Source organism: Leuresthes tenuis, unplaced genomic scaffold, assembly GCF_036924035.1.
Source record: "Leuresthes tenuis unplaced genomic scaffold, fLeuTen1.0.hap1 SCAF_22, whole genome shotgun sequence".
In the NCBI taxonomy this organism is placed as follows: Eukaryota; Metazoa; Chordata; class Actinopteri; order Atheriniformes; family Atherinopsidae; genus Leuresthes; species Leuresthes tenuis.
The window spans coordinates 9,243,080-9,268,688 of record NW_027325376.1 but is presented as its reverse complement, the minus strand read 5'-3'; the positions used below and the strand labels follow the sequence as shown (position 1 = coordinate 9,268,688).

The 25,609-nt window shown below is 42.1% G+C and overlaps 1 protein-coding gene across 1 annotated transcript; it reads left to right on the top strand.

The window, feature by feature from the left end:
* Positions 1–1,211: 1,211 nt before the first annotated feature.
* On the top strand, positions 1,212–22,590 carry usp53a (ubiquitin specific peptidase 53a). The gene is made up of 16 exons (XM_072375998.1): positions 1,212–1,613; positions 3,407–3,499; positions 3,691–3,825; positions 5,338–5,448; positions 6,361–6,443; positions 6,627–6,711; positions 6,832–6,978; positions 8,137–8,286; positions 10,402–10,570; positions 11,722–11,868; positions 12,868–13,014; positions 14,761–15,523; positions 16,272–16,339; positions 20,072–20,138; positions 20,250–20,980; positions 21,151–22,590. Exons 1-16 carry the CDS (start codon positions 1,470–1,472, stop codon positions 21,225–21,227), a joined length of 3,117 nt encoding a protein of 1,038 aa, XP_072232099.1. The 5' UTR covers positions 1,212–1,469; the 3' UTR covers positions 21,228–22,590.
* The last annotated feature ends 3,019 nt before the right edge of the window (positions 22,591–25,609 follow it).

Below are 25,609 nucleotides of genomic sequence, written 5' to 3'. Positions count from 1 at the left end.
ACTGGAAGTTTCTTAAATTGAACTGCATATTCAGTGTTATTGTCCTCTACAGCTCAACTTGTAATAGAATGAAAACAAAATGGGTCAGGCCAGTCTTTCTTTGTGGCTCAGTTCAGAGAAGAGTGACGGTGCCTGCCAAAGTAACTCACAAAAGAAACAAGCTCGTGCCACGAATAGCTGACTAATAATTTCACTTTGGTCTTTTGTCTTGATTCTGTCAAACTCCACAAAAAACATCTTCAGACCCGAACAGTTTTATCCACTTTATTTCCATAAATGCAGTCAGTTTGAGTCGGTGACTAACTGAGACTTTCTGATTTGAGTTTCAAATGACTATAGAATGAAGGCTGTTTGTTGACTCATTTCTAAGTTAAACGGTACCAGACTAACTGGTAATGAACACCGTAGTTACCCTCCAGCAGAAGTAACTGAATGGATGGTGGATGATTACTGCCGATGGTGACGGCAAACCTTTAGTCTGTAGTGGGGATGAAGAGATTAAAAACGAGGCTCTAATGAGGGAAAAAAAAACCAAGTTCAGGTCATGTTTACACAGATTATTTTCACTTTAAACGTTTTGGCCGTCAGTGGCACTGTTGTTTTGGAAATTGTGAAATCAATTTGTCTGCATGTTAAGATTCAACCGAAGTTGGGCTGACTTTAGTTTGACACACCTCCAGTGCAAAGGGTGTCTGTAAAAGTTAATGTATAAGCTGTGTTGACATGTCTAAAATGCATTTGAAAACTGAAGTTTCAGATGCTTTGGGATTCTTTGTTTTTGAGGTGTCGGTTAACTGTTCCATTAAACTGCAACAGCAATGTAACGCAGACCAGCAAAGTTTAAAACGATGATCTCCAGATTAGCCTTACTGATCTCACTCTGTCTCATTCTCTTTTTTTTTTCTTCTTTCTTCCTAAAACAGCCCGACCACGTTTCCTGGATAAAACGAGCTCCTGAGAGGAACAGCTAACTGCAGCTGAGTGTCCACAAGAGCCTCAGCATCATGCAGCGAAACTGCAGTCCCCTCTGAAGCAGTTGTGAAGCGTCCACCAGGTGTTTCACAAGATGATTGAGCCATTTTTCTGCATCACCAAAATCGATCTTTTCCGAAGTAAAAGACGGCTCATTATCAAAGGATTATCAAAACGAAGACCTGGACTGTGATTTTTTTTTTTTTTTTTTTTTTCCCTGCGTGTGTTGATATTTCTTTCCTCTTTTTTTTTTTCTCCTGTTTAATTTAAAAGATTTTTTAGTGGTGCACAAAGTTAAAGGAGCTTCTCTGTGAGCTGCTGATATGGACTGATAGCCCATGTGTTGCAGGGTAGCCACTGCAGCTCGTGGAATAACTTAGCCTCAGACTGTTGGGGTATCATTCCCTCGGGGGGGGGGCAAGAGGATCTGATCCCAGCACCAACCTGCCCTATCCTCTTGACAATCCCACCAGTCTAAAGGCAGACTTCACTAACCAATGGCATGGGTCAAGTTCTTCAGGAAGCCGGGAGGCAATTTGGGGAAATCGTACCAGCCTGGGAGCATGCTGTCTCTGGCACCCACCAAAGGACTGTTGAATGAACCGGGCCAGAACAGCTGCTTCCTCAACAGTGCTGTGCAGGTAGGACCGCCACAGTCTTGTAACATTTCTGTTATGTTGAACAGTGAAGCGAATAGAAATTGAAGTGATTTCTATAAGGTGGGAAGTGAAATATGAAAACCTTGCTCAGAGCATTTTGAAGAAGGTCATAAGGTCAGAACCCACAGCTCTAAAAGCTTTAGAAATGCTCGGACTCAACGTGTCTCTGCAGCTGTTCTCTCCTGTAAATGGCAGCCAGGTAGTCTGAAAATCAAAATAAGCGAAGATAAGAGAAGATAGCGAATAATTTTCAGCTAAAAATGGAAGTGAGCATGAATAATGGAGGCCTGTAAGATCATGAGCACTTTTTACAAAGAACTGCTCGTACGATTGAAGAGGTGCCGCACTGTTGTGCTGTGCAGACGTAACAAATATAACCCGAATGGAGGAGACATGAGAAGAAAACCTCTCCCGTGTCATTACCATAGAATTCAGCATCACAGCTCGATGTTGTAAAATACTGAAAAGCCTGATAGATTTTTGGAAATGAGCCCTGTGCACTGATAAAGTAATTTTACGGTGTTATGCCTGTAATGTTTGTTGAGTGGAAGGGTGGGGGAGGGTTTTTATTAAACTGTTACGCACAGATGTAAATTGATCGCTCATTTGGTTTGTCTCGAAGCCAGTGGAACAGGGAAGCATTTTACTGGCAAAGTAACAAATGGATTTGGTTAAACTTCAGTAGGTTTTGGAACCAAACCTCACGTCGTACATGAACGTAAGAGCTGAAGACCAATAGAGGGTGGGTTCTTTAATCGAATAGTAGTGTTGAAAAGGACCTCAAGTGGTGCAGGATGTTTCGCTTTTGCCCTCGCAGCTCCCGACTTGAACAACAATGAAAAAAATCTGTCAGTTGACCTCAAAAGAGTAGCTTTTTCCAGCGCTTTCAAGACGGCCCAAGAATCTGACAGACTGGGAGCCTCGTGCAGTTAGAGTGGATAAAAATCCCCCAAACAAAAATGGAAAGAATCTTATTTGGCTATTAAAACTGTTTACAAGCTGTGATACTTAGACACATCCTTTGGGGATGTGTCGAAGTATCACAGCTTGCAGGGTGCTCAAACAGAAAAACAAACTCTGCTCCTTCTTTAACTTTCTTATTTGGACATTTACGATGAGATCAAATCTATAATCTTCCAGCGCAATACTGAAAATGTGTAAACTTCAACTTTATTTCCTTTGGAGAGCAGTTAATCTTTTAAATTTGACCACACTTTTCTTTCCCCTATTTAAATGCTGCCGTCTTCCGAGAATTGAACACGTTCCACCCTCATAAAACACGACCATCATTTATTTAGAAATTTCAGAGCTTAGTCACTGTCTAAATTTACCCCAGCAGGGTATAATGGTACTTGGAGGTTGCTTTAGACCACCGAATGTACCAGATGGAGAGATGATTCATGATAGCAGTCACTGTTAGGTCAGTCTTGAAGAGGATGGTGACTCAGAGGGTAAGACAAGTGGTGAGCTGGTCGAAGACGATCGTTACCCCTGGTTGTGTCTCTGCAAGGGAATAAAGACTCTCTCTTTATTCTCACGACCTTGCAGACTTTATTTGAATGCCCGAAATGCCATGCATAACAGAGGACCGAAGGATGTTTGGTCGCCCTACATAATAAGACGCTTCCCTCTGGACATCCATCTGCCCCTTATCTTTTTTTCAGTGGTTATACCTGTATGCCTGTTTGCTTTTGCCTTTAAGAAATGCTCTCATGGCAAAATGAGGTTGGAAATTTCTTCTCTGAAGCAGACCTGCTCCTTTATCTTTTGTGTAGGTACTATGGCATCTGGACATCTTCAGGCGCAGCTTGAGACAGCTACCTGGGCACTTCTGTCTGGGAGACTCGTGCATATTTTGTGCATTAAAGGTATGATATGGTCAGCTGCATATTTAATGACTGCGAGCACAGAAAAGTCTGTCCCTTCTTGTCATTATAGGTGTGGGGCTCATCAGGTCACATAACCAGACTGTGTGCTTGGCAGTGAATGTGACACAAAGTGCTGTAAACACAATATGCCATTGTCCATGTGCAAAACCGCTTCTTACTCTCTTCTTCAGGGCATTTTCTCCCAGTTCCAGCACAGTCGGGAGCGTGCCCTGCCCTCTGACAACCTGCGTCACGCCTTGGCAGAGACCTTTAAGGACGAGCAGCGCTTCCAGCTGGGCTTCATGGATGATGCTGCTGAGTGCTTTGTAAGTTCCTGTGGCAACTCGGGTGTCATAAGGGGGGATGTTTGTGTGTTCTCCTGCCACACAGTTGGACTTTTGCACTGCAACAAACTGTTTGGCGAGGTCACTGGAAGAGCTTCTGTCTCCCTCCCCTGCCATCAACTCCTGCCACACTGGTGTTAAATATCATCATGACAGCTTATATAAGCGGCAGACTTGTGTTTGAACTCCTGTGTTTTTTTTTTTTGTTGCCATATTAGATTGCAAAAAAAAAAGAAGAAACAAAAGAACTCTCGCCCATCTGCTTTTTTAGTTTATTTTTTGTTGATCCCTTCCACTTCCTAACTTTATACCCACACGAACGTATTCTTATTATTCTGCAGTCATCGTTTATCCTCTCTGGAACTCCAATTACATTGTAACGGATAAACCTGAAGATGGGCTCTAATGTGTCTGGCAGACAAGCAGCAAATGCTGTCAAAATGTTCTCGACCCCAAATGCATTTCAGATCAGTTTTTCACACATCATCACATTTAATCCTCGTAAAGATTCTCTGGCTTTGGTCGCTTAGTGTCAGTGGAGTAAATTCATTATTGAATAAATTTGCTTTTAATTAAATTCGTTATTTAATTTACTTCGTTGTTGTTAAAACAAAAAAAACCCAAACCATCTCATATCTGATTCATACTCTCTTTTATAGTTTAGCTGAACCAAATAGTTAGACTTTTGATCCAGACACGTTTCTCAGAAAGCATCTTCTTTGTGCTGACGTGTGGTCAGTGAACTGCAGACTGGCATTATATTTGGAGCTGAAGCTTATTCCTTGCCTCGAGGCTTTTTAGGGTATACCAGCACAGGACTAATTTAACTGTTGATCAACATTCCTTTTCTACTCTTCTTCTCATGTATCCTCACGAGCACCTTGCTGTTCCTGGGTCGATTTGCTATTTTGACATGAAAGCAGCGCTTTCTGCTACAACTGCTGCGTGGTCTCATGGCGATTTTACATGGATTCCATTGTTAGACTGATAAATGTTACCTTCAGGCTTTTTGAAATTGCTCCCAAGCATGAGTCAGGCTTTTGCAAGTGCACAGTTCTTTTAGGTCGGGGCTGATTTTTGAGGTTTGCGGTTCCTGTGCCATTGTTTCCGTCTTTAGTGTTTAACCTCAGGTCTTTATCCCACGCATATCTTTGCCCTGAGGCTTTAAACATGTACTGCACTGGCTGCAGTGTGCCTGTGGAGAGTTTATGCGAGTGCGTTGGCCGGTGTCACATTAACGAGCTGTGAAGTTGAGCCTCTAACTTTGCAGGCCTACCCGGCAGCCTTAATATTTAATAAACTCACAATCACTCAGTTACAAACAGCAAGTAGCTTAAAAAAAAGCTTGTTCTTTACAGGTTAACCCTCTCGTGTTTCCAAAACAATTCATACAATTTAACTAATGGAAATAAGTAAATAAAAGAGTGAATATTGGAGAAAATTGAGTCGGATGTTATTTGTGCCATGTCTGATAAATCTGATGTTCTGTCTCAGGAGAACATTCTGGAGAGGATCCACCTTCACATTGTGCCTGAGGAGACAGATGCCTGCACCTCAAAGTCTTGTATCACACATCAGAAGTTTGCTTTGTCAATTTATGAGCAGGTCAGTTTGGTGGTTTGAAAGCCTTTTGTAAAGATTCGAATATTCAGGACAGTTCAGGTCTGTTCATCTTTTGAGGAGAGAGGCGGTATTATTATAATTCTGTGACTTTCCTTTGAATATTCGTGTTTTGCTAAGCCTCTGCAATGATGTGTGAACATCTGAACACACTCTAGCTGGTGTTAGGATTAAGCAACGCTCAAACACACACATGCACACATGCAGACAGGTACATGACTCACTGCCCGGGACAGTAGAAATCCAATCCATCATGTTTTGATAGCGTGTTGCCCCCTGTGGGATATGGAGGGTGTTTCTTGTCAGATTCCACAGCGCTGCAGCAGTATCAGATATATCACAGAGTGTGTACACATAAATTCCTCCTCAGCACAACACACACACCGCCCTGCCCCGTGGCTCTGATGCCCGTCATTGACTTTGTCCCTGTCCCAAACCAGCACTATCTCTGAATCAAACGGATAATACACCCTTTGGACTCAATCCCTTGCGGGCAAAGATGGTGCATTTATTTATTTTTTTCTTTCCTCCTCAACTTGAGGGCACCGAGTCCGGCAAACATTATCAGGCCCTAGATGAAGATTCTTATTATCCTGGAAAAAGATAACTTAATAAATAACATGCCTGATAGTGTAATTTGAGTTAAAGTCTTTCAAGAAAACTTTCAAGAAAAAAAAATCCCTACAATTGCCTTGGTTGGCAGGAATATTATAGTATTTATTAATTTATTTTTAATGTGATTATTACTGATCTAACTCTCAACTCAATCATGTGATGATCTGTCCTTGGCAATAGTTATGCATGTAGAAATCACAAGTTTTGAGTGTATTTTCCCATGTGTAACTTTTTCCTTTTGTTTGTTACCCTCGGTTCACCAATCCCCCCCCCACACCACAGTCTGTGTGCCGTAGCTGTGGGGCATCCTCTGACCCGCTCCCATTTACAGAGCTGGTACATTATATCTCCACCACTGCACTCTGGTAAGGGACAGACTGTTTAAAACTTTCTTTACCCCCTTCCCCCTCTTTGCATTATCACAAAGTCATAACTTGGTGTCTTTACTTTACATCTTTTTAACTAATTATTTGTCTCTCTGTGCCTTCATTTTCCACGCTGAGTCTTTCCTGTGCCTCTGCTAACAGCCCGTGTTTCTTCCTTCTTAGTCAACAGATGCTTCAGCGGAGAGACGAGTCTTTTGGGGAAATGTTACAAGTAGCGAGTACAATTGGAGACCTCCGAAACTGTCCAGTAAGCGACCTGTTTAAGCCGTTTCATTGACCAAATACACAGTCAACATTGTGATCAGCTGAAGTTGCTTTTAGAATAATGTCGTGGTCTTTTTCTTATTCCTGTATCTTTTTCTTCCAGAGCAACTGTGGTCAGAGGATTAGGATCAGACAAGTCCTCATGAACTCCCCAGAAATAGTTACCATAGGCTTTGTATGGGACTCAGATCAGTCAGATCTCACTGAGGATGTTATCCGCTCACTGGGGCCTCATCTCAGTCTATCTGCGGTGAGCCTGCTTTAACCTATCAGTTACATTTAATTTAGATTCCAGCTAAATTAAAATGGCTTAGTGAGGCTATCAAATCATCAGACGTGATTAAAATTGTCGGTGTGTTGGTGGATTATTATTATTATTATTTTTTTGTTTGTACTTAAACGAGTATTTCATAAAAACTGCCTGTTGAGGGTCAGTTTATTTTGGTGCTCTCAAACATATGTGGGACATAAAGTGGGGATTTATTTCTCTGTAAGTCTGGGCTGTTGCATAAGCATTTAACGCCCAGTGCCCAGTTGGCCCGCGCTGCTGATCAAAAAGCCCCCGCTGGTCTCGGTCAGCTTGCCGGAGAGCCTCTCCCCTCATCTTTGTGTATGTGTGAGAGCGACTCTGAGACAGGGCAGATGAAATGTGTTGGAGGTTGCTTTTGTTGTTGTTGTTTACATTTTTTTTATTGTCTTTCTGCACATTTCCACAAACAACTTCTCAGGCAAGTTGGCAAGTGCAAGCTGTAATGGGACTTGAGTCATAAAATATTCCTCAGTTGCCCTTTTTACATCGCTTAACTGTGTGGATGCACAAGCAAAAATCAATCGTTGGAGTTCAGATCAGGACACTCATTGCGTAACTCAATTTTTTTTTTCCTTTTAATTGAAGTAGTTGAAATGCTTATTTAATTTCCAGAGCATGCAATCAGAAGAATTTGTCAGGCCCACAGTCCACATTACTGTCACAAAGGCCTGTATTCATTAGGGAGCATTTCATGTGACTTTATTGGGTGTTGAAAGGGAGCCCTCCACCCCCGAGATTTGCTTTGAAATCTGTTTTTTGAGAGTGTCAGGGGGACACAGAACTGGTTGTTCAGCAGACATGGAAGAGACTATTCACCATTTCTTTTCCTTGTGTTATTTGTGAAACAAAAATATAAGATTACTAAGTACAGTTTTTATAAAGATATCAAGTTCTGCTGTGTTTTCACTTATTCCAACCAGCTCATATTTGCTCTGATGATCAAATCGATGCTGGTCAGTTCCATCCGACTATGATCTATAAACAGACGGAGCAGTTAATTTTTACTAGTCATTTGAATCATTCACTTGCCTTCCTGCTTCCATGACTGATGATGCAGATGAATAATTGGTGTATAAATATTTTATTTTGTGGATACAGCTTTTCTACAGAGTGACAGACGAGCATGCCAAAAAAGGAGAGCTGCTCCTCGTGGGAATGATCTGCTACTCCAGCCGCCACTACTGTGCCTTCGCTTTCCACACCAAATCTTCCAAATGGGTCTTCTTCGATGACGCGACAGTGAAAGAGGTGAGAAAATGTGCCAGGGCCGAGGTCATTGGTCACTTTAACGCCAGTCGTCTAGTGTGCTGGTTATAGAAGAGGTCGGTCCAGCTTCTGTTCTTAAGATTTAATAACGCGGTCGTTATGGTTACGTAAATCTGATTCAACACACTCAGGAAAAGCATTTATTTTCCTGTCTTTATGCTGGGATCAAGAGAAATTCAAATCATGGCTAACAGTCGACCCTCGTGTTTTGGAGTACTTTGTAGCAAACGAGGATAATGTTGGACTCTCAGAGGACGTTTTCTTGTTTTTCTAAAACGTTCACAGTTTGGACAGGAGCAGTTCGCAATATTGTCAAGTATGTGGTGTTATAGGTCAATTAAACATAGCCTGTTGTACAAGCAGAGTATCAGTGTGCAGCAGGGGCCACATCCATTGCTCATCATGACCCTTCATGGCATGTATGTATGTCTCAGTGATGCTGAGGTCAGTCAAAACCCCATTCACTCTTTCTCCTGCAAATCCCCAACTCTGTTGTCACAAAGTCCTGCAGTATTAAAGTGGGGCTTAATCATTAAAGATCCTTTAATGGATCCCTTCGCTGGTTTAAGGGAAGTGGTCGGTGCTAAATCGCTGTGTATTTGAGTGCGTGCTGTATGTTCTTGTCTTTTTTTCTGCTTTTTTGGCGACTTTGTGCATTCACAATGCACCAGCTTGAAATCTCTGCATCCGTTATCTCAACTTTTCCCCGTCTGTTTCATACATTTTTGTATCTATATGTATATGTGTGGGCATGTGTTTTGTCTCGGATCCTCACAATTTTCTCGGGGGCTGTGGTGCATCGGCTGGCTCGCTCTGCGTCCATCCATCAGCAGCTTGTGCTGTGTGTGCAATTCCTCCCTCCTGAGATGAAGGAGCTACAGTATTCAGCTCTCCTGCCAAGTGAATACCTAGATCGCCACTTGCCAGCATTTCTGCGACTCCCCAAACCTCAGCCTCTGAGCGATGGCTGCATTATAGCTCAATCACTGCTTTTCCAGGGCATGAAAGTATCTTTTTATTTACAAAATTATGAGCACATTATCTTGTGGGGGCCTCTGATTGGCTGGGGGGTGGGGGGTGGGGTGATTCTCTATAATTTTCTTGTAACTGACAGTATAAAAGACACATAGCACTAAAGACAAAAAAGCATTATGAAATTGTGCATCAGTTGTGACTATTTTAGGGTAATAGATTAGAGATTGTCTTTATGTTCTAACAAATGTAATAGTATTGGAATCATTATAAAAAAAAACATTTGGCAATCTGAAAATCCCCCATCAGGAGGAAAACTTCTGAAAGGCAAAGCTGCCTTGAAAAGGCAAATCTGTCCTAACTCTGATAGATAATGAATGTTGTGGCGGACTCGTATAAACCGGATTTAAAAAGTGACAAAACTGGATCTATTTTCCCTCCATCCAACAAGCGTCCCCCATCATAGCTTATGTGTAACACACACAAAAGAAGTCATGTATGTATGTTTCTTTAACCACATATTGTGTTTGCTGCATCTCCTTTTGTCTCTTTTCCATTAAAAAGCATTGGTTCTTCTTTAGCTCCTATTTGAACTCCTCCCCGCCCACTTTCTCCTTCCCTCTCTTCCCCTGTCATTTGCTTAATTAGGGAGTGCAGAAGCATCTGTTAGCCTGAAGCCTGCCCTTGTGGCACCTTAATGTCGAGACAGGCACCTCACACGGCTTAACTAATGCGATTCTGTGTGTTTTATATTTATGGGAGGAAAAAAAAAACCTTCAAAAAGGGAGATGTTGAACAATTTTCTGTCAGGTAAGACGTTGTGATGGTGCCACTGGAGCTTGGGATTGGTTGTTGTTTGTTTCTGTCTCTCTGCCTTTCATAAATATGTTGGACCTCGAATGCAACATCCATGATCTGGTAAACCATTTGGGGGAATTTTGAGAAAGATCCCACTTCATAAAAACTTTTAAATCATGAGATTTCATGACTCAGAGGGAGGTTTATTGTTTGTTTGACCCTTTATTAAGACAGATAATCAACCTGTCTAATCTTTAAACATGCACACGTGATCTTTGAAGCCTTTTAACCCATTTCTTTTATTTATCTTTTTTTAATTTGCTATAGATTGGCTCACGATGGAAAGATGTGGTCAGCAAATGTATCAAAGGTCACTTCCAGCCTCTCCTTCTTTTTTACTCCAACCCTGATGGGAGTGCCGTCACCAAAGAAGATGCCTCAAGACCAAACAGCAACCAGTCCCACGACAAGTCCTCCATCAATGGAGAAGTGCATGGTATGATTCGTTCCAGCTGTGTTATTTTCTTGGTTCTGTATTGGTTTACCTTCACTTTTAGTAGAATGAGGAAGCTTGAAGGTCACGATGGTGACACTTCCAAAAGATCAATAATATATCAGATTAGCCTAAGTGTGGATTCAGTGTCCTTTTGTGGAGATTACTGTTCCCTTGAGATTCATTTATCTTTTTTAGCAGGACTGCTATGCTCAATGTATTTTCTGTGCGTTCATTTGCTCTAATCACATCCCAAGTGACCCATTTCATCATAATATCCTACCATAAACCACCCATTCAAGTATAGCTGAGCTGTGCAGCTGCTTCTCTTTTGCATCTTTTTAAATGTTAGTGGTTCAGGGTGTGGAGGAAGGAGGAAGGAGTAGCAGGAAAACAAACAGCTACCAGCCGGTTGAATGGAGCATAAAGTTTAGCAAAGGAGCATCTGTCTTCAACTGGTTTGTCTTAAGATTTCAGTTTGATATCTAAAGTTTGAGTTGAATGTTTGTTTGGAGAGTTAAATTGGGACTTTCAGATCTTTTTTTTTTACTTGGGTTTTGACCTAAAGCAAATGTAAAAAATAAACCTTTTTGCCTTGAACAAAATTCTTTCAGTCCTGGCAGTTTAGTTACATAGTAACTCTAATACCTCTGAACCCACTGGGTGAAAGACTTAAAGACTTTAAATCAAAATTGTAAAACATTAGAAATGTATTTTAAAGTTTACATTCTAAAGTCATACGGGTTGCATCTGCTGCCAGTCAAATGATAATTTGTTGATGACCACAGCTAAACATCTTTGGTGTTGGGATTATTTATCCCTGCATTTGTGTGGTTGGGAGGATTTTATCCCCTTTAAAGATCCTCCTCTATCTCTCCCTGCTGGCTGTGATCCAGCTCCAAGCTGTGGCAGCTGCTCACAGTCACATCAGGACTGACAGGGTGGCCGACTAAACTCCATGACTCTTCCATAACCAAGAAGAGCAGTGTTTAAATGTTTTGATTTGGATTCTGATTCAGCTTCTGATGAAGTATCTATATTTACTGATATACTAATGTGTATATATTTTACAAGTGAAGGAACAGTTTCTGTGTTTTTCTTGAAAGAGGGACAAACCAATTTGATAAATTAAAAAAAATCTCTCTCTCCTGCAGGCCTTGAGTTTCCAGTTTCGGTCCCAAAGAAGCTGGACCTCACCAAAGAGAATCTGAAAGCTGTGCTGGGCCACGACTCTCACATAAGGAAGACTCCTTCGACTCTCAGCAGGGGCAGCGCTCAGACCAGCGGAGGACGGGGAACAGGTAAATCTATGGACCAGTAACCGAAGAGCTGGAAGAGACTTGGAACCAAGTCTTTCAGACAGGAGCAGCCTTCTTAGCACAGTGGAGTGAAAAGTAGCCAGTGATTTAAGCACAGGTGAACAAGAAAACGTAGGTTTGCTTTTTAGCTTTGAAAAGTTGCTGGTTGGAGACATCTTTTCGTCCTCGGAGACTGACGAGAAGCACAGTTCAGACATCGGAGGAGAGGAACCAGAGGAAGAGATAATTATATGTCTTTGCTGCTAAATTCAATCAGAAGGGATTAAGGTTCCCTTTTTCAGGAGAACGGTCACAAAGGGCTGCCTGTTCTGAACAAGCAGAAATGCACGTTTACAATGAGTGATTGTCCCTTCTGTGCGATTATTGTATGTTCTGCTTTTGTTATCTGGTGGTGTGAAGCTGTGAATGTCCTTGAACGTTTTTACAGTTGTTTTACCTCCGTTGAATGCTGTTGCAAAGAAAGGCCACCGGGCGACGACACGCCAGCAATCGCTCGCAGCTTTCAGGAGTCGCAAAGTCGAATTTGAAATGGCATCGTGTTTTGATATTCCTGCTCTTTGCAACTGAAGACAATATTGAGTCCCGAAAGCAAAGCCACAAATACCTGAGGTTTTGTTCACTTTACAATGTTTCTTTTTTTCGTTTTGAAGCCAACAAAACTGCAGTATGATCGTGTTTTCCAGGGCCATGACTAATCATGGCATTTCTGAGTGAACGTCTGCCAGAGACAGGGCATAGCAGCTTATGCATGGCCTCTCTGCTGCATTGCCCCTCATGTAGCAGAAAATCTACCGTGTACATCATTACAACAATGTGCTGTGCCTCTGTCAACACGCTCAGCACCTGCTCATTGGCCCTGGAGTGATGGGGACTTAGAGACAGAAAACAGTCACAAGGAAAAGCAGTTAGTGGCAAAAGATACCTCTGTCTAATCTGAGATGAAAATGTGCAAAAGACTTGATTTATCTTTGCTTTTTCTAGTAAGAACTGGCACCAGTGATCCCAAGAGTCGCCTCAGGGAGATTTCCAGAGAAGTTGCCCATAGAGCAGGAGAATTACGGGGAATGCATTCATCCAGAAGAGATGCTGATAGGAGCGGTCAGCGGAGGCCGGACACTCGCCACAGAGGTGGGTTGCTGCAGTTTGTGGACCTATAGGAGTCTGGAGGTGCAGAATGTCACGTATGCATGAGAATTGACAAGGGTTGGGATTCAGAAAGCTAGCCTTCAACTTCCTCAGCCCTTATGTAACCTTCAGTTTTAGAGCAATGTGTCAGAAAGGGGATTTAATGCTGACATCTGTTGGAGCCTTGATCTTCTCTCTCATCGTCAAAGCTGTTGGTTTCCTCTCTGTGGTCTACATGATTACTAACAAATGAATGCAGCAACAACTAAGCAGATAAAAGCAAGAGAGATGAAAGCTGCAAGTTTAAATGAAGGGGGAGTTTAGTAGCAACATTGACGTCCTGTTACTTTCTCATAAACTTCATATGCTTTTCTGACAGCGTTTCTTTTAGCTCAGCATCCAAGTTAGGATTATGAAGAACAATTTATAACATACAACAAATCCACTGTCTTAGCACAGGAAACTGGTGTCATGGCTGCGATGAATAACTGGAGGGGCTAGAGAGACACTGCATTTAACATTTGTTGCTCATACCCAGGAAAACAGTTTGGTAAGAAAAAAAAAAGGAAAGAAAAGAAAATTACAAACACAGCATTCTGTAGAAATCTGAGCAGGTTTGTAGCTTAAATTGAATGTTGAAATAAGCCAAAGGAAGGTTTACGTGACCACTAGCTGTATTGATTTTGAATATTTTACAACTCCCAAGAGTTCTTGGACTCTTGACAACCTGGACTTGGCAGAGGAAGCTCTTAAAACACTTTGGTAACATACATATAAGGAAAAAATGAGGACGGCTATGTTTGAAGTGATTTAACAGTGACTCACAGTCAGCAAAATCAAAAGCAGTAGGAGCCCAGTCTCTTGCTGGCTTATTGCCGAGGACTGACAGCTATATGAAGTACTAAATTCACTTATTTTACACTCAACATATCAGATTTTGTCAGCCATTTAGATGGCAACGCTCGTACAATTCATACAGGCTTACTGTCAGCTTAAAGTAAAAAACATGGATTGTCTTGAAGGTCCTGTAAAGTAGTGCTTCCATAAAACCTGAATGGTGCGAGTTTGTATGTGAATTTAAAGTATTTTCCCCTCACTGTAAAGATAATTGTCAATCCAAAATGAATCGATTATGTTTTTGATTTCAAGAATTAAAAACACGAGCGCTGTCAAGCCCTATCTTTGTAAAACTGTCATTATGGGAAGACGCACACGTGCAGCACAACACGTTTTGTGTTGATTTCAACACAAAAAACCCAGATTTTTGTCATAGGAACGTTTACACATGAACTGTTTTCCATGGTGCACACACCATGGAAGAAAACTGAGACCCGGTGGCTGTAATTTACACCTTCCTGTCATGTGAAGACATGAATGCCTCTAACTCTGCTGTCGTCATGCCCTTCCCTCACTTTCTGCACAGCCCTCTGTGTTCTCCGGCACAGCTTTGTGTCTTGGTGTCACGGTGTCCACGTGGATCCATTTTCAGCTGTGGCTATGTTATTTATAACATGTCCTTTTGGCTTCAGGTGTGGAAGGAAAGCAGTGGAATTGATAAAATGTCATGAAAAGTCACTGTTTAGTTGTAGAAGAGATCGTATGTCTCAGTCTTGAATTGCTTACTTACTGAAATACATTTTTATTTTCATATGTTCTTGTAGAATCGGTTGGAATGTTGGAGAGGGAGAAAAAAGGTTAGATTTATAACATTTTTCAAGTAAAACCCTCATGGAAACTTTTTTCCTTCAGATTCAGGTCAGGATAGGACCTACTCCCGCTCTGCTTCCCCTCCAGAGAGCGGCTTCAAAAAATACCTAGAGACACGACTGTACAGCAGCCAAGGAAAAGGTCCCATCCGGACTGAGCGAACGCCGCAGCTTGGTGGCCGGTCCTCTCATGAACCAGCTCACTCCCACTCCAGGGTCCAAGTTCTACCCAGTGGGCCCACTATAAGAAGTGGCCATCACAGCCGGAAAGTAGATCAGGTCTCTAATGGGTATGACACTGACAGCAGCCAAGACTCCCGGGAGCAAAATGGAGGGAACAGCCGCAGCAGATCCGGTCGTCCGTGGAAGCCCATGCGGGAGGCGCTGAATGTGGACAGCGTTTTAAGCAGCGTCGACGGTGGGAATCCAACAAGTGAAGAGCGAAGGCACCACAGTCCTCGGAGAAGACCCAGCAGCCAGTCGCCGTCACGTGACCGAGAACGAGACAGAGATTTCCCGTGGGGAGGGCGGGAAGAGCACAAACCCAAGAGCCTGATGACAATCTACGAGGATGAGCAGAGGCATGAAACTGGTGGCAGCCGGAGCTCCCTGGACTCGGATGGTCTAAGATCTAAGAGCTCGGCTACTCTTAAAGTGCGCAATGAGAACTGGAAATTCCAGAGAACTGAATCCGGATATGAAAGCAGTGACAGACTTAGCAACGGCTCTGCAAATCTCGACTCACCTGTTGTCGACGGCTTTTCTTCCAAGGACCTCCGGCCCATACCTGAGCTGCACCCGATGAGGTAAAATAACCTGTCAGGTCTTCCCTCTTTATCAGCAGAGCGCTCCAGAAGTTAGCGCCTTAAAGTGCGATAAGAAAGAATGGCACAGTTTGTCCACGTGATGCCAGTGTTTGAAGCATAAATTTAAAGACCCGAGTCTCAGAAATGCTATTTTTAAATAATTAAACAACACAAACAAACCGCTCTAAGAATAGCGAGACCCATTTGACACAAATCTACACAAGGCAGATACGCACATCTCATTATGCCAGGCTGTCATTCATTGGCTCTTTTGTGCTGCTCTTGTTTGGAGATAATGATCCACGCTCGCTGACAGCTCCTGTACTCAGCAAGGGGAGCCTGCAGATGGCTGATTCCCTCAACTGCGACTGCATTATCTAAGCTTGTCTGGTGACAGTGTTCAAAATGTGCCTTTAATCATTTTAGCATTTGGTTAAGAGGGTCTGTGACTGTCACTGAAATTACACACATTTTGTTTTGATAGCTTTTTTTTTTTTAATATTCTCATTGCAATGTACCTTTTTAAGTCTTTTATGATACTTTTTGTGAGGAATCTACAGGAGATGCAAAGCACTGTTTTCATATACTGATCACAGCAAAGAAATGAAAAACAGATAAAGGACTAGTTTTTCATTTATTTATCACAAATGACAAATAAATCTTCAGTCAGCCCCCACTTTTACTGTCAGCCTGTCTAATTTCTTCTGAATGGTTGATTAAAACAATGTTTTTGAACATTTTTGAACAGGGATCCCTTCTCTCAGAGAGGAAGTGAGGATTTTAGGGCAGACGTCTTGTACTCAGCCTTTTCCACTGGTAAGTATCTCCAAACGCAGAATGCGAACAGGTTGTTTTTGTGTTGATTCCTGAAAGCCCAAACAAATTTATTTCTTCCTTTTATTAGAGATGGAAGATTCAGTCTTTGACAAAAGCTTGACCCTGACATCAGAGAAATGTTGTCTTCCTTGTTGTAAAGACCTGCGCCATTAAGATAGCACCCAGCAGTTTCCTTGATTTATTGTTCCATCGGGAGGGTGAAGGTCACAGCCTGATTAAAGGGATACAGTGTGGAAATAAGTGTGCTTTGTCTCCTGACTGACTGGCCTTGACCCATTTTTTTTCCAAAGTAATTCTTTACTAACTTCCAATGGAAAAATGCAACAATGAGCTAACTAGGAATCATGTTGTGAAGATACAATGATATGGTTTTTTTTTTGTCTTCTTGTGAAACAAATGTAGGGAGATAAAAATGACTTGAGTAACACTTACGGGTTCTCAGTTAGGACTCCCTTCACATTCTTTATCTTGCACATGATTGCTGATGTCAACACAGGAAAAGAGGACGTAAATATCTATTAAAGTAACAACTGCGCTGGAAAAATAGCTGATTAACTTTCTCAACAGGAGACCCTGAATTAATCCTGAATCAGAGCTGGGGTTGAGCGAGCTTGTAAGACCCACCCAGCTGTGCCCTGCCAGGCCGAAAAATGCCATGGCTGGAGCTGTCAGAAAGCGGTATTCAAACACGAGTCAAATGAGACATTTTTTAGCACTGCACTGTTGTTTTTCCCCAGATTCAAATGTCGCTTGAACAGAAGTACAGCGAGTTTGGAACCAGGAGGAATGTTTGTTTTGTTATTGGCCTGTGAGCTTAGGCACTTACAGAGTGATTCATGTGAAAGAATCTCTGGCAAAGAGACATTTACTGCTGTGGCAGACATCTCTACTGTTAGTATTGCAGTGTTTCTCAAACTGTGAACATATATATCATATTATATTTCACATCTCTTTAAAGGGCTGTCCATTGTTGTTGCTCTAATTTACTCACTGAGGCCCCCTGGTGTCTGTAAGGAGTCACAACAGTGTCTTCAGAGGATTAATTCAACCTGCTCGATTCTCTTGCTTGCTTTTTGATTTATATTTTACTTATATACTTATAACATTTGAAGAATCTCCACAGCTATAAATTGACTTAGGTTTCTAATAATGTGTCTTGAAATGCTGACTCTACAGTAAAAATGTCCAAAGTCACTTTGGTGGCACTTCAGTTTTGTGAGACTGGCAGGAGCAGCAGGTTCCAGTCCTCTTTTCAAAGAGGCTGATTACAGGGAACTGGTTGACCATTTTGGATGTAAACAAGACAAAGAAGGTTGTGGATTTTCAGGAGGGCCAGGAATAAGCCAGACAATACCTCTATCCTGAGTGAAAAGGTTGAGCTGGTGGGGGACCGCAGGTGCCTTGGTGTTCGCATAGACAGCAGACTGAATTGTAATTGTAGCACTGAGGCTGTCTACGAGAAAAGACAAAGCAGACTCTACTTCTCGAGCACCTTAGATCCTTTGCTGCAGGAGGTTGAATAGCTTCTATAAGGGTGGAGGGGGCAATCTGCTTTGCAGCCATCTGTTGGGGCAGCAGCATCAGAGCCAGTGACTCAAAGAAACTGAATAAACCGATAAAGTTGAGTGGCTCTGTGCTGGAAACTGCTCCGAGGTTTCCGGAGCTGATAGTGATAATAAGAATGTTTGCAAAAGCTGTTTAACATAAATTGACAATTCTGCACATTCGGTCAAATGGCAAATGGAAGCCACCCAAAGATGGTTGATTTACAGGCGCCTCATTGGTTTGGTTCTGTTGCTGCCTTCAACAGGATTCCATTAAAAAACAACAAGCTACAAAAACTGAGAGATTGTGTCCACAATTACCATCTCCCAGCAGAGTGAGTTGCAACGAGGTGAAAAATATGCATTACTGTGGTGAATTTCATCCTTTATCGCGTTCCAGTGCGTGACATGTCCTTGAGTGGCTGTGTTTACAGCTAAAATGCTTCTTGTCCTAGTTGGCCTGTTGTTCCATTTAACAAGCCATCGACTGATGCGATATTAGTACGTGTTAATGCCGTGGGATGTGTACACATTGCTGTCGTGGCATCTGGCTTACTGTTTGCATGCCTGTGTCTTACTGACATGCGCTGAGACGATGGCAACTTTTTAAACTTGTGGGGATTTTGATTTTTGTTATTTTTACTTCTGCATATGGACTGATGATGTGCTAATTGGTTAAAAACTCCCTTTTCACTGTAGTTCAGAGTTGGAAGTCAGGGGCCTCTTTCTAAATCAGAACTCATTAACTACTTTCTTCTTTTTTTTTTTTTTTTGTTATCTAGAAAACATGTATACTGTGAAGCTGCTTCATTTCTTTTTAATCCCGTTTAACAACATGACCTTATGCCCTCCTGTTGAAATGAAAAATGTGAGGGGAATTTTAAAGCGCACCACTTGCTGCTTATTGCATGTTTAGTCCGTGCAATCACAGTACATGGAGGATTTCCCAGCCAAGTGCAGTAGGCCATGCAAACAGCAGGACACTTTGAGTACATCTGTGTTGCTGGCATTTGCTGCAGTTGCAAATATACTTAAATTCCAGATCAGCCAGACTCTAAACAGGAAGAAGCCAATGACTTTTTGAGAAAGTTTCAGTTTTTTTTTTAAACTCTTTTACGGAACCGGACAGTCTCGTAAACCAGTATCGCAGCTGCTTTGCTCTGCCGTTACCCAGCTGTTTTCTCCTGAAAGCCCTCCACTGTCAACAGCGCCTGTGATCATAAAGACAGAGGGATTTTCTAAGAAAGCACCGTAACCTCCATCGCTCTTTGTTTTTGAGGATCGCAGTCTCGCAGTCGCTTGCCAACATTGCAGATCAGCTGCGTCAAATTGTGAATACCCACGTGGACTTCATGGCTTAGAAATGAAATGGTGTTGTGGTGGGGATCTAAAGTCTGGAGCCTGACCCTGGCGTAATTGCATGCCAGCATAAAGGATTTAGCCGTTAATGCTTGGAGAGAGCTCACAGAGGTGGAAAAAAAAAAAAAAAAAAGGTTGTGCTGACACATCACAGATGGTCGTCATACACTCTCTCTTGCTTGTCCTGTTAGTCAGCTGTTGTCTGTCTCAGGTCTTCACACCCAGTGTGCGAACTTGGCAAAGCTCCATCCCAGTCCCCACCCAGTGTCCCGTTCCCAGATTTGTGTTTGTATTTACCTTGAAGGTGGAATCATCTACTGTCCCCTATAGTTTCTGAGCATCATTTATTTGAATTTCTTAGACATGACCTATGATAATGTCACTGCTTTCTTTTTGTGCTGTTAGTTTCCAGATCAGTTTGAGTTAATTGGGGACTCTGTGTTATTAGGACTGTTAGCTCTCAGCTAACTGTTAGCTCTCAGCTAACTGGGCCTGAACATGACCCCACATTCCCTTTGAGGGGGCCATGTACTTTGGCTGGATCAGACAGTCAGAGTGGTACACAGGAGGCCTGAGGGCACTCTGCCAGACTAGCTGCTTTGATACTTCCTCTCCCAGCACCAGGCAGAGGGCCTCACCACGACCTCTGTTAGATAACAGGTCTGTGCTGGAGGGACACAGGGGGAAAATGTAGCCATGTTCAGATAGAAACTCATCACAGATGTTACCTTGTTCTTTTTTTGGACCTGAGTTTACACATTGGTGTCTAGTGATTTAAAGCACTCATGAGAATTGATATTTCCCTCAGGTGAAATGGGGAGAAAATCTCCAGACCTACATGACTCCAACATCCCGTCCGGTCAGCCCTTACAAAGGTAGTGGGAAAATGAAGTTCTTTAAATGCACACAGTGTCAGTAAATCGTTTCAGTTAGTTTGTCAGAAGTTCAAGGTAAATGCCATTGTTTGTGCTTTTGTACTTTAACAGAAAACGAGCCTTCAGATACACACCTGGGATCTTGGAAAGAAACAATGGCCTGGACAGCGAACAAGAGGAAAATGTGGATCACAGCCCTACAAGCCCCGTGCCTCCTTATTTAGCCAAGACCAGCAGCTCTGAGTGGAACAGCTCAGACGACCTTGCTGGACCTTTCTCTGAACAAGAAGAAACCGGCACTGCCCACATACACTCTTTCTCGCGCAGCTATCTACCACCTTTACCCTCCAAGACGTTTGGCAGCATTCAGGCTGACCCATCTGGCGTCCACTCCCAACCACCAGAGGTGGCAGCACGCCTCAGCCCCCGCAATGAGCCCAAAAATGGCTTGTCCCAGCTCTCACACACCACCCTCCGGCGGTGGATTGAGACACCTGCTGAGCACAGGCTTTCATCCGACGCCAGTTCCAAGTCAGGGTCATCAGACCAGGACAGGAACGATCTGTCGGCCAGCGAAAGCGACGACAGGTTCCCCAGTCCAAAGCCCAGACACGACCATGGCACAGACTCCCCCTCTCTGAAAGATATGGTTCTTCCCACCACTTTCTTTTCTGTGGATGGCTGTATGACAGACACGTACCGGGCCAAATACCATAAGAAGTCTGCCTTGTACATGAAGGCAGAGGACCATACCTCATCAGGGGAGAGTGATGTGGAAGGCAGGGGGCTGCCCTTTGCAAATGTTCAGCCACTAGAGTCGTCCAGAAGCAGAACAGAATCAGGTATTAAAAAGTGCACTTTTATTTCTATCATGGATATTTGTTGTTGAACATTAGGGGTCATTGGTCAATCGATAATGACAATATGAAAATGAACCAACATACACAAAATTTATCATTAATCTTTTCTTTATATTTCACGTTTGATTATTTCTCTAAATGTTGTTTTGCAGGCTATTCTATTGCTAAGACTACTGCGAAGTGGAATCCAGTTACTCCAAAAGGACTTGACGAGCACGGTTTTCTATGATTGTAGCTACAGCTTCATTCGACTTCGGATGATCTAGCAACTGGACGACAAAAGGAACGATTTCCACACTTTGACTCTTTCTTAACGGGTGTGCATTCTAATGCACTCGGAGCAGAGAGTTGGAAATGAAACTGGATGCCAAAGAGATTGTAAAACGAATGGCAGATCGCTTTGATCAGCCACGTGGCTACTGAAAACGTCGAGTCGTGAATTTGCACAGAAGGGTACAGAAAAAAGAATTATGTCTGCACTGTTGCAGGGTTGGAATGTGTCACATAAAGCCACTTTACCACACAAGAGATTAAGACAATTATTCTTTTTTTTTTTTCTTTTCTTTTTTTTTTCCAACTACACAAAGGGGGGAAAAAAGGTTTCCTCCAGTTCATTTCCTTGCACCTCATATGGAAAGCTTTTTGTTTAACCACTCCCATTTCAGTGTTATCGGGTGTCTGCCCCAGTTCTGTCAGGCTTTTTTAAACAATTTTATTATTATTTTGTTTGTTTTCTTCTGATTTACATGTCATTCGGTGGGTTTCGAACAACACAGAGATTTCAGTCAGATATATATATATATATATATATAGATCTTGGAACATGAGGTGACATCTCAGGCCCACTCTTGGCACAACTTAAAAATAGATCCCAAGGATCTGTGTGAATAGGAATCTCCAGACTCTCACATTGGTTTTTGGCTTATGAGGCACCTTTGCGAGTGAGATGTCCTTTTGATGGTGGAGTTTAATAGTAAGCAGCATAAGTACACGCTCTCTGCCTCAAACTGTCAGCATTGAAGGATGGATCATGACTCCTAAACGCCGTCAGTGGTAGTCGGTGATTCTGAGGTGATGGATGAATATATTAAAGTGATCGCTTATGTAGTAGATTTTACATGCACACCTGCGCATTTCCCATCATATTTACTGTTTCTTATACGTCTATGCACTGTACCTCTGATTTGGTATTTTTCTTTCAAACACTCCTTACGGTTGTATTATTATTGTCCTTAGAATAATCGCTTGATTTCTCAGCTTTCTGTTTGAGCTTAAAGGATGTGAACATGTCACAGATCAACGCTGTTTGTAGGCTTTTTTTTTCTTTATTAAGGAGAGTTATTGATAAAGTGTACCAGTCTCTTGTTTCTTTAGGTTTAGATGTTTTACATACATATATATATCTATATGTGTATATATATATATATATGTATGTATGCAGCAAACTAATGCACAGTGCCTTTTGTATTTTTCTATGGCAAAATTAAAATGGAGCCATGATTTGTACAGTTTTTTTGATTTTAAATAATTTTTGTAACATTTAATTTTATTTTTATTAACAAATGTTAAATAAACAGTTTTATTTAAGCATATATGTGTGTGTGTGAAGTCATGCTCTGTTTCAGAACTCAAAGCTTGAAATGTGGCAGCATCGATCTTAATTTGTACTATTTCAAAGGAAAACACCAAGTCTACAATCCATGTGCTAATTTCCAAGTTATTAATCTATGTATGTATTCCATGTTGTTGCCTTTGGAGCAAAACACTACTGGGAAAAGTGGTGCTTTGCTGCCACCTGCAGTTACTTCTCCTGGTTACACCCTCTTCTGTCGAATTCCATCCGTCCAACCAGAGATGCCTGCATTTTCTTTTTTTTTTTTCTTTTTTTTAGATAAACATTTTAATGCAGTTTTAACGCAGACAAAAGTAAAACAAAATCCAGCTTGAAATGTTTTTGACTGACTGTTGTTTTAAATGAAATCTGTTGTCAGTTTGAGTCTTAAACTTTGTTTTGCTGCAGGTGCTTAAACCCTAAGATGATCCTTAGATCAAAATCCCGGAACATAAAAGCGACGTGTCCATTTATCTTTGCAAGGCTGAGCATTTTGACTGATTTACATTTAATTTACCAATGTACCTCATTAATAATATGCACCTTTTCTGATCTAAAATATGATGCATATGGTTTAGAAAATAGAGATTTAAAATGCGTATGGCTGCCCCCTTTTTCTCTGTTGTGCATATCGATGTTAGTAGATCAAAGTTCAACATCAAGTTGCCCTGACACCTGGCCGGTGTTTCCATTTTCTGGGGTTGAACGAGTCTTCACCCAAATCTAACATTTTCTCATGAAGCATCTGCTCTGTGCATTTTGTGCATTTCTGACAGGATTTCAGACGGATTTAAATTCCAACTCCAAGGTTCGAAGGACCATAAACGTAACTTTCCTCCAAACCTCTTTGAACTCGAACAAAGTTTTAACATAGTGTATTCAGAAGTTTTATTTCCCACATCAGTATGCACATAATTCTGTATGCAAATTATGTGACATTTTACTATACTTTACCGAAAAATTATCATGTATATATTGGATTATTTAGAAGCCAAAAACATAGGAACACACTTTCTTTTTTCATCCTGAAGGGGGAAGCAGAGGACGTTAAAAAACCATTACAAAGTGCAACTCCATCCAGAAAAGTTCAAAGAATTTCCTTTCACTGTCAAACATTGCTGGAACTTTCTCTAGATATCTGCATTAGCCTACAGATCAGTTGTTTCCTCTCTTGGATGGAGTCAATTTTATTTAAGATTGCTCATCAAAAAGCATCTCGTATTGATTGTGACGTCTGGATATTTCAAGATTCTAATGACTCCTCAACAAAACACATCTCCCTGCATCGGATGATGTATTTGTTTCTACTTCTTGAAGGCAAACTATTCACTTCTACAATTAAGAGGGGATTGGGATTTACTTGACAGCCCGAGAAACAAAGAATCCTGCCGATGTTCGTTGGAGTAGGGATGGGGAGAATACACACCGTCCGGTTTATTCAGATATCCTGACAATGTTCTGTCATTCATTTCTCTGCTCCACCTCACATGGTAGGCTGCGTCTATCACAGTTTTGTAATGCTTAAATTTCAGCAGTCTCCTGGTGTGAGTGTGTGTTGGAGTGTGTCTTCTCCACCATTCATCAGAGTGGGGCTCAGGCTGTCAGTGTGGGCTCCTCCTCTGCAGCTGCCGTACTTCATTAGGAGCCATCAGCTGAGCTCAGTGCTCGACTGTCAAGAGTCAGACTTGTGTTTTCTCGTTTCTCCTCCCTTTGCACTCTGTTTCTGCAACCCCGTCCTTTCTTTCTCATACAAACTGTCCCTCAAACTCACTCGTGCTCTTCATTCTCTTCCTGATTTCTCGCTCCGTCAACTTACTTACCCTTCTTTCTTGCTAAGTTCTTTACCGCTCTTGCTCAGGATCATCAGGACCATACTTCCCCTTATCAGACTTTCCCATTTCTATTATTTTGTCTATTCCTTAGTTTGATTCCTCCCTAAAATCATAATGATGCTTGTTTTTCAATCGGTATCAGTACAGTCAAACATTTAAAAAATAATTATGATTAATTTCAATCCACCTCTTACCCCCCCCTCAGTTTTCCATTAAACTCATGGATGTTATTGTGTTTCAGGGCTCTTTGGTTCACTGAAATCAATCTAGGACACCTGTGACAATTAGTTTGCCAGGTGAGCCCAATTAAAGGAGAAACTACTGAAGAAGGACGTTCCACGTTATTAAGCAGACCACCATTTTCAAGCAATATGGGAAAGAAAAAGAATCTCTCTGCTGCTGAAAAGCGTGAAATAGTTGAATGCCTTGGACATGGTGTGAAAACCTTAGACAGTTCAAGAAAACTTAAGCGTGATCATCGTACTGTTAAGAGATTTGTGGCTCAGAGCACACAAGGGTTCGTGCAGATGAAGGCACAACGAGGAAGGTTTCTGCCAGACAAATACATCCGATTATGAGAGCAGCTGCTACAATGCCATTAGGAAGCAGCAAACGGGTATTTGAAGCTGCTGGTGCCTCTGGAGTGCCGTGAACATCAAGGTGTAGGATCCTCCAGAGGCTTGCAGTTATGCATAAACCTTTTATTTGGCCACCCCCTAACCAACGCTCGCAAGCAGAAACAGCTGCAGTGGGCCCAGAAATACATGAAAACTCATTTTCAAACAGTCTTGTGCTGTGAGTGCTGTGCAACCCTGGATGGTTCAGATGGAAGGAGTGGAGGATGGTTGGTGGACGGCCACCATGTCCCAACAAGGCTGTGATGTCTGCACTGAGGGGGCGGAGTCATGTTTTGTGCCAGATTCATGGGCAGAGAGCTGGTCGGCCCCTTGACTGACCACTTTAAGAAGAGCTGTGCTTTCTGTGACAAAATCGACTTCATGCATGAATGTGCACCATCTCATGCTGCAAGGGGAACAAACCTCTGCATCATTGGCTGCTATGGGCGTAAGAGGAGAGAAACTCCTGGTGTGGCCCCCATCCTCCCCTGACCTCAACCCTACTGAGAAGCTTTGGAGCATCCTCAAGCAAAAGATCTATGAGGGTGGG

Bases quoted from the DNA above. Each gene is read 5' to 3' on its own strand.
- usp53a (XM_072375998.1), top strand. From the start codon at position 1,470: ATGGCATGGGTCAAGTTCTTCAGGAAGCCGGGAGGCAATTTGGGGAAA. The intron at 5,449-6,360 runs GTCAGTTTGGTG...CCCACACCACAG, and splicing joins CTTTGTCAATTTATGAGCAG to TCTGTGTGCCGTAGCTGTGG. The intron at 11,869-12,867 runs GTAAATCTATGG...TGCTTTTTCTAG, and splicing joins CAGCGGAGGACGGGGAACAG to TAAGAACTGGCACCAGTGAT.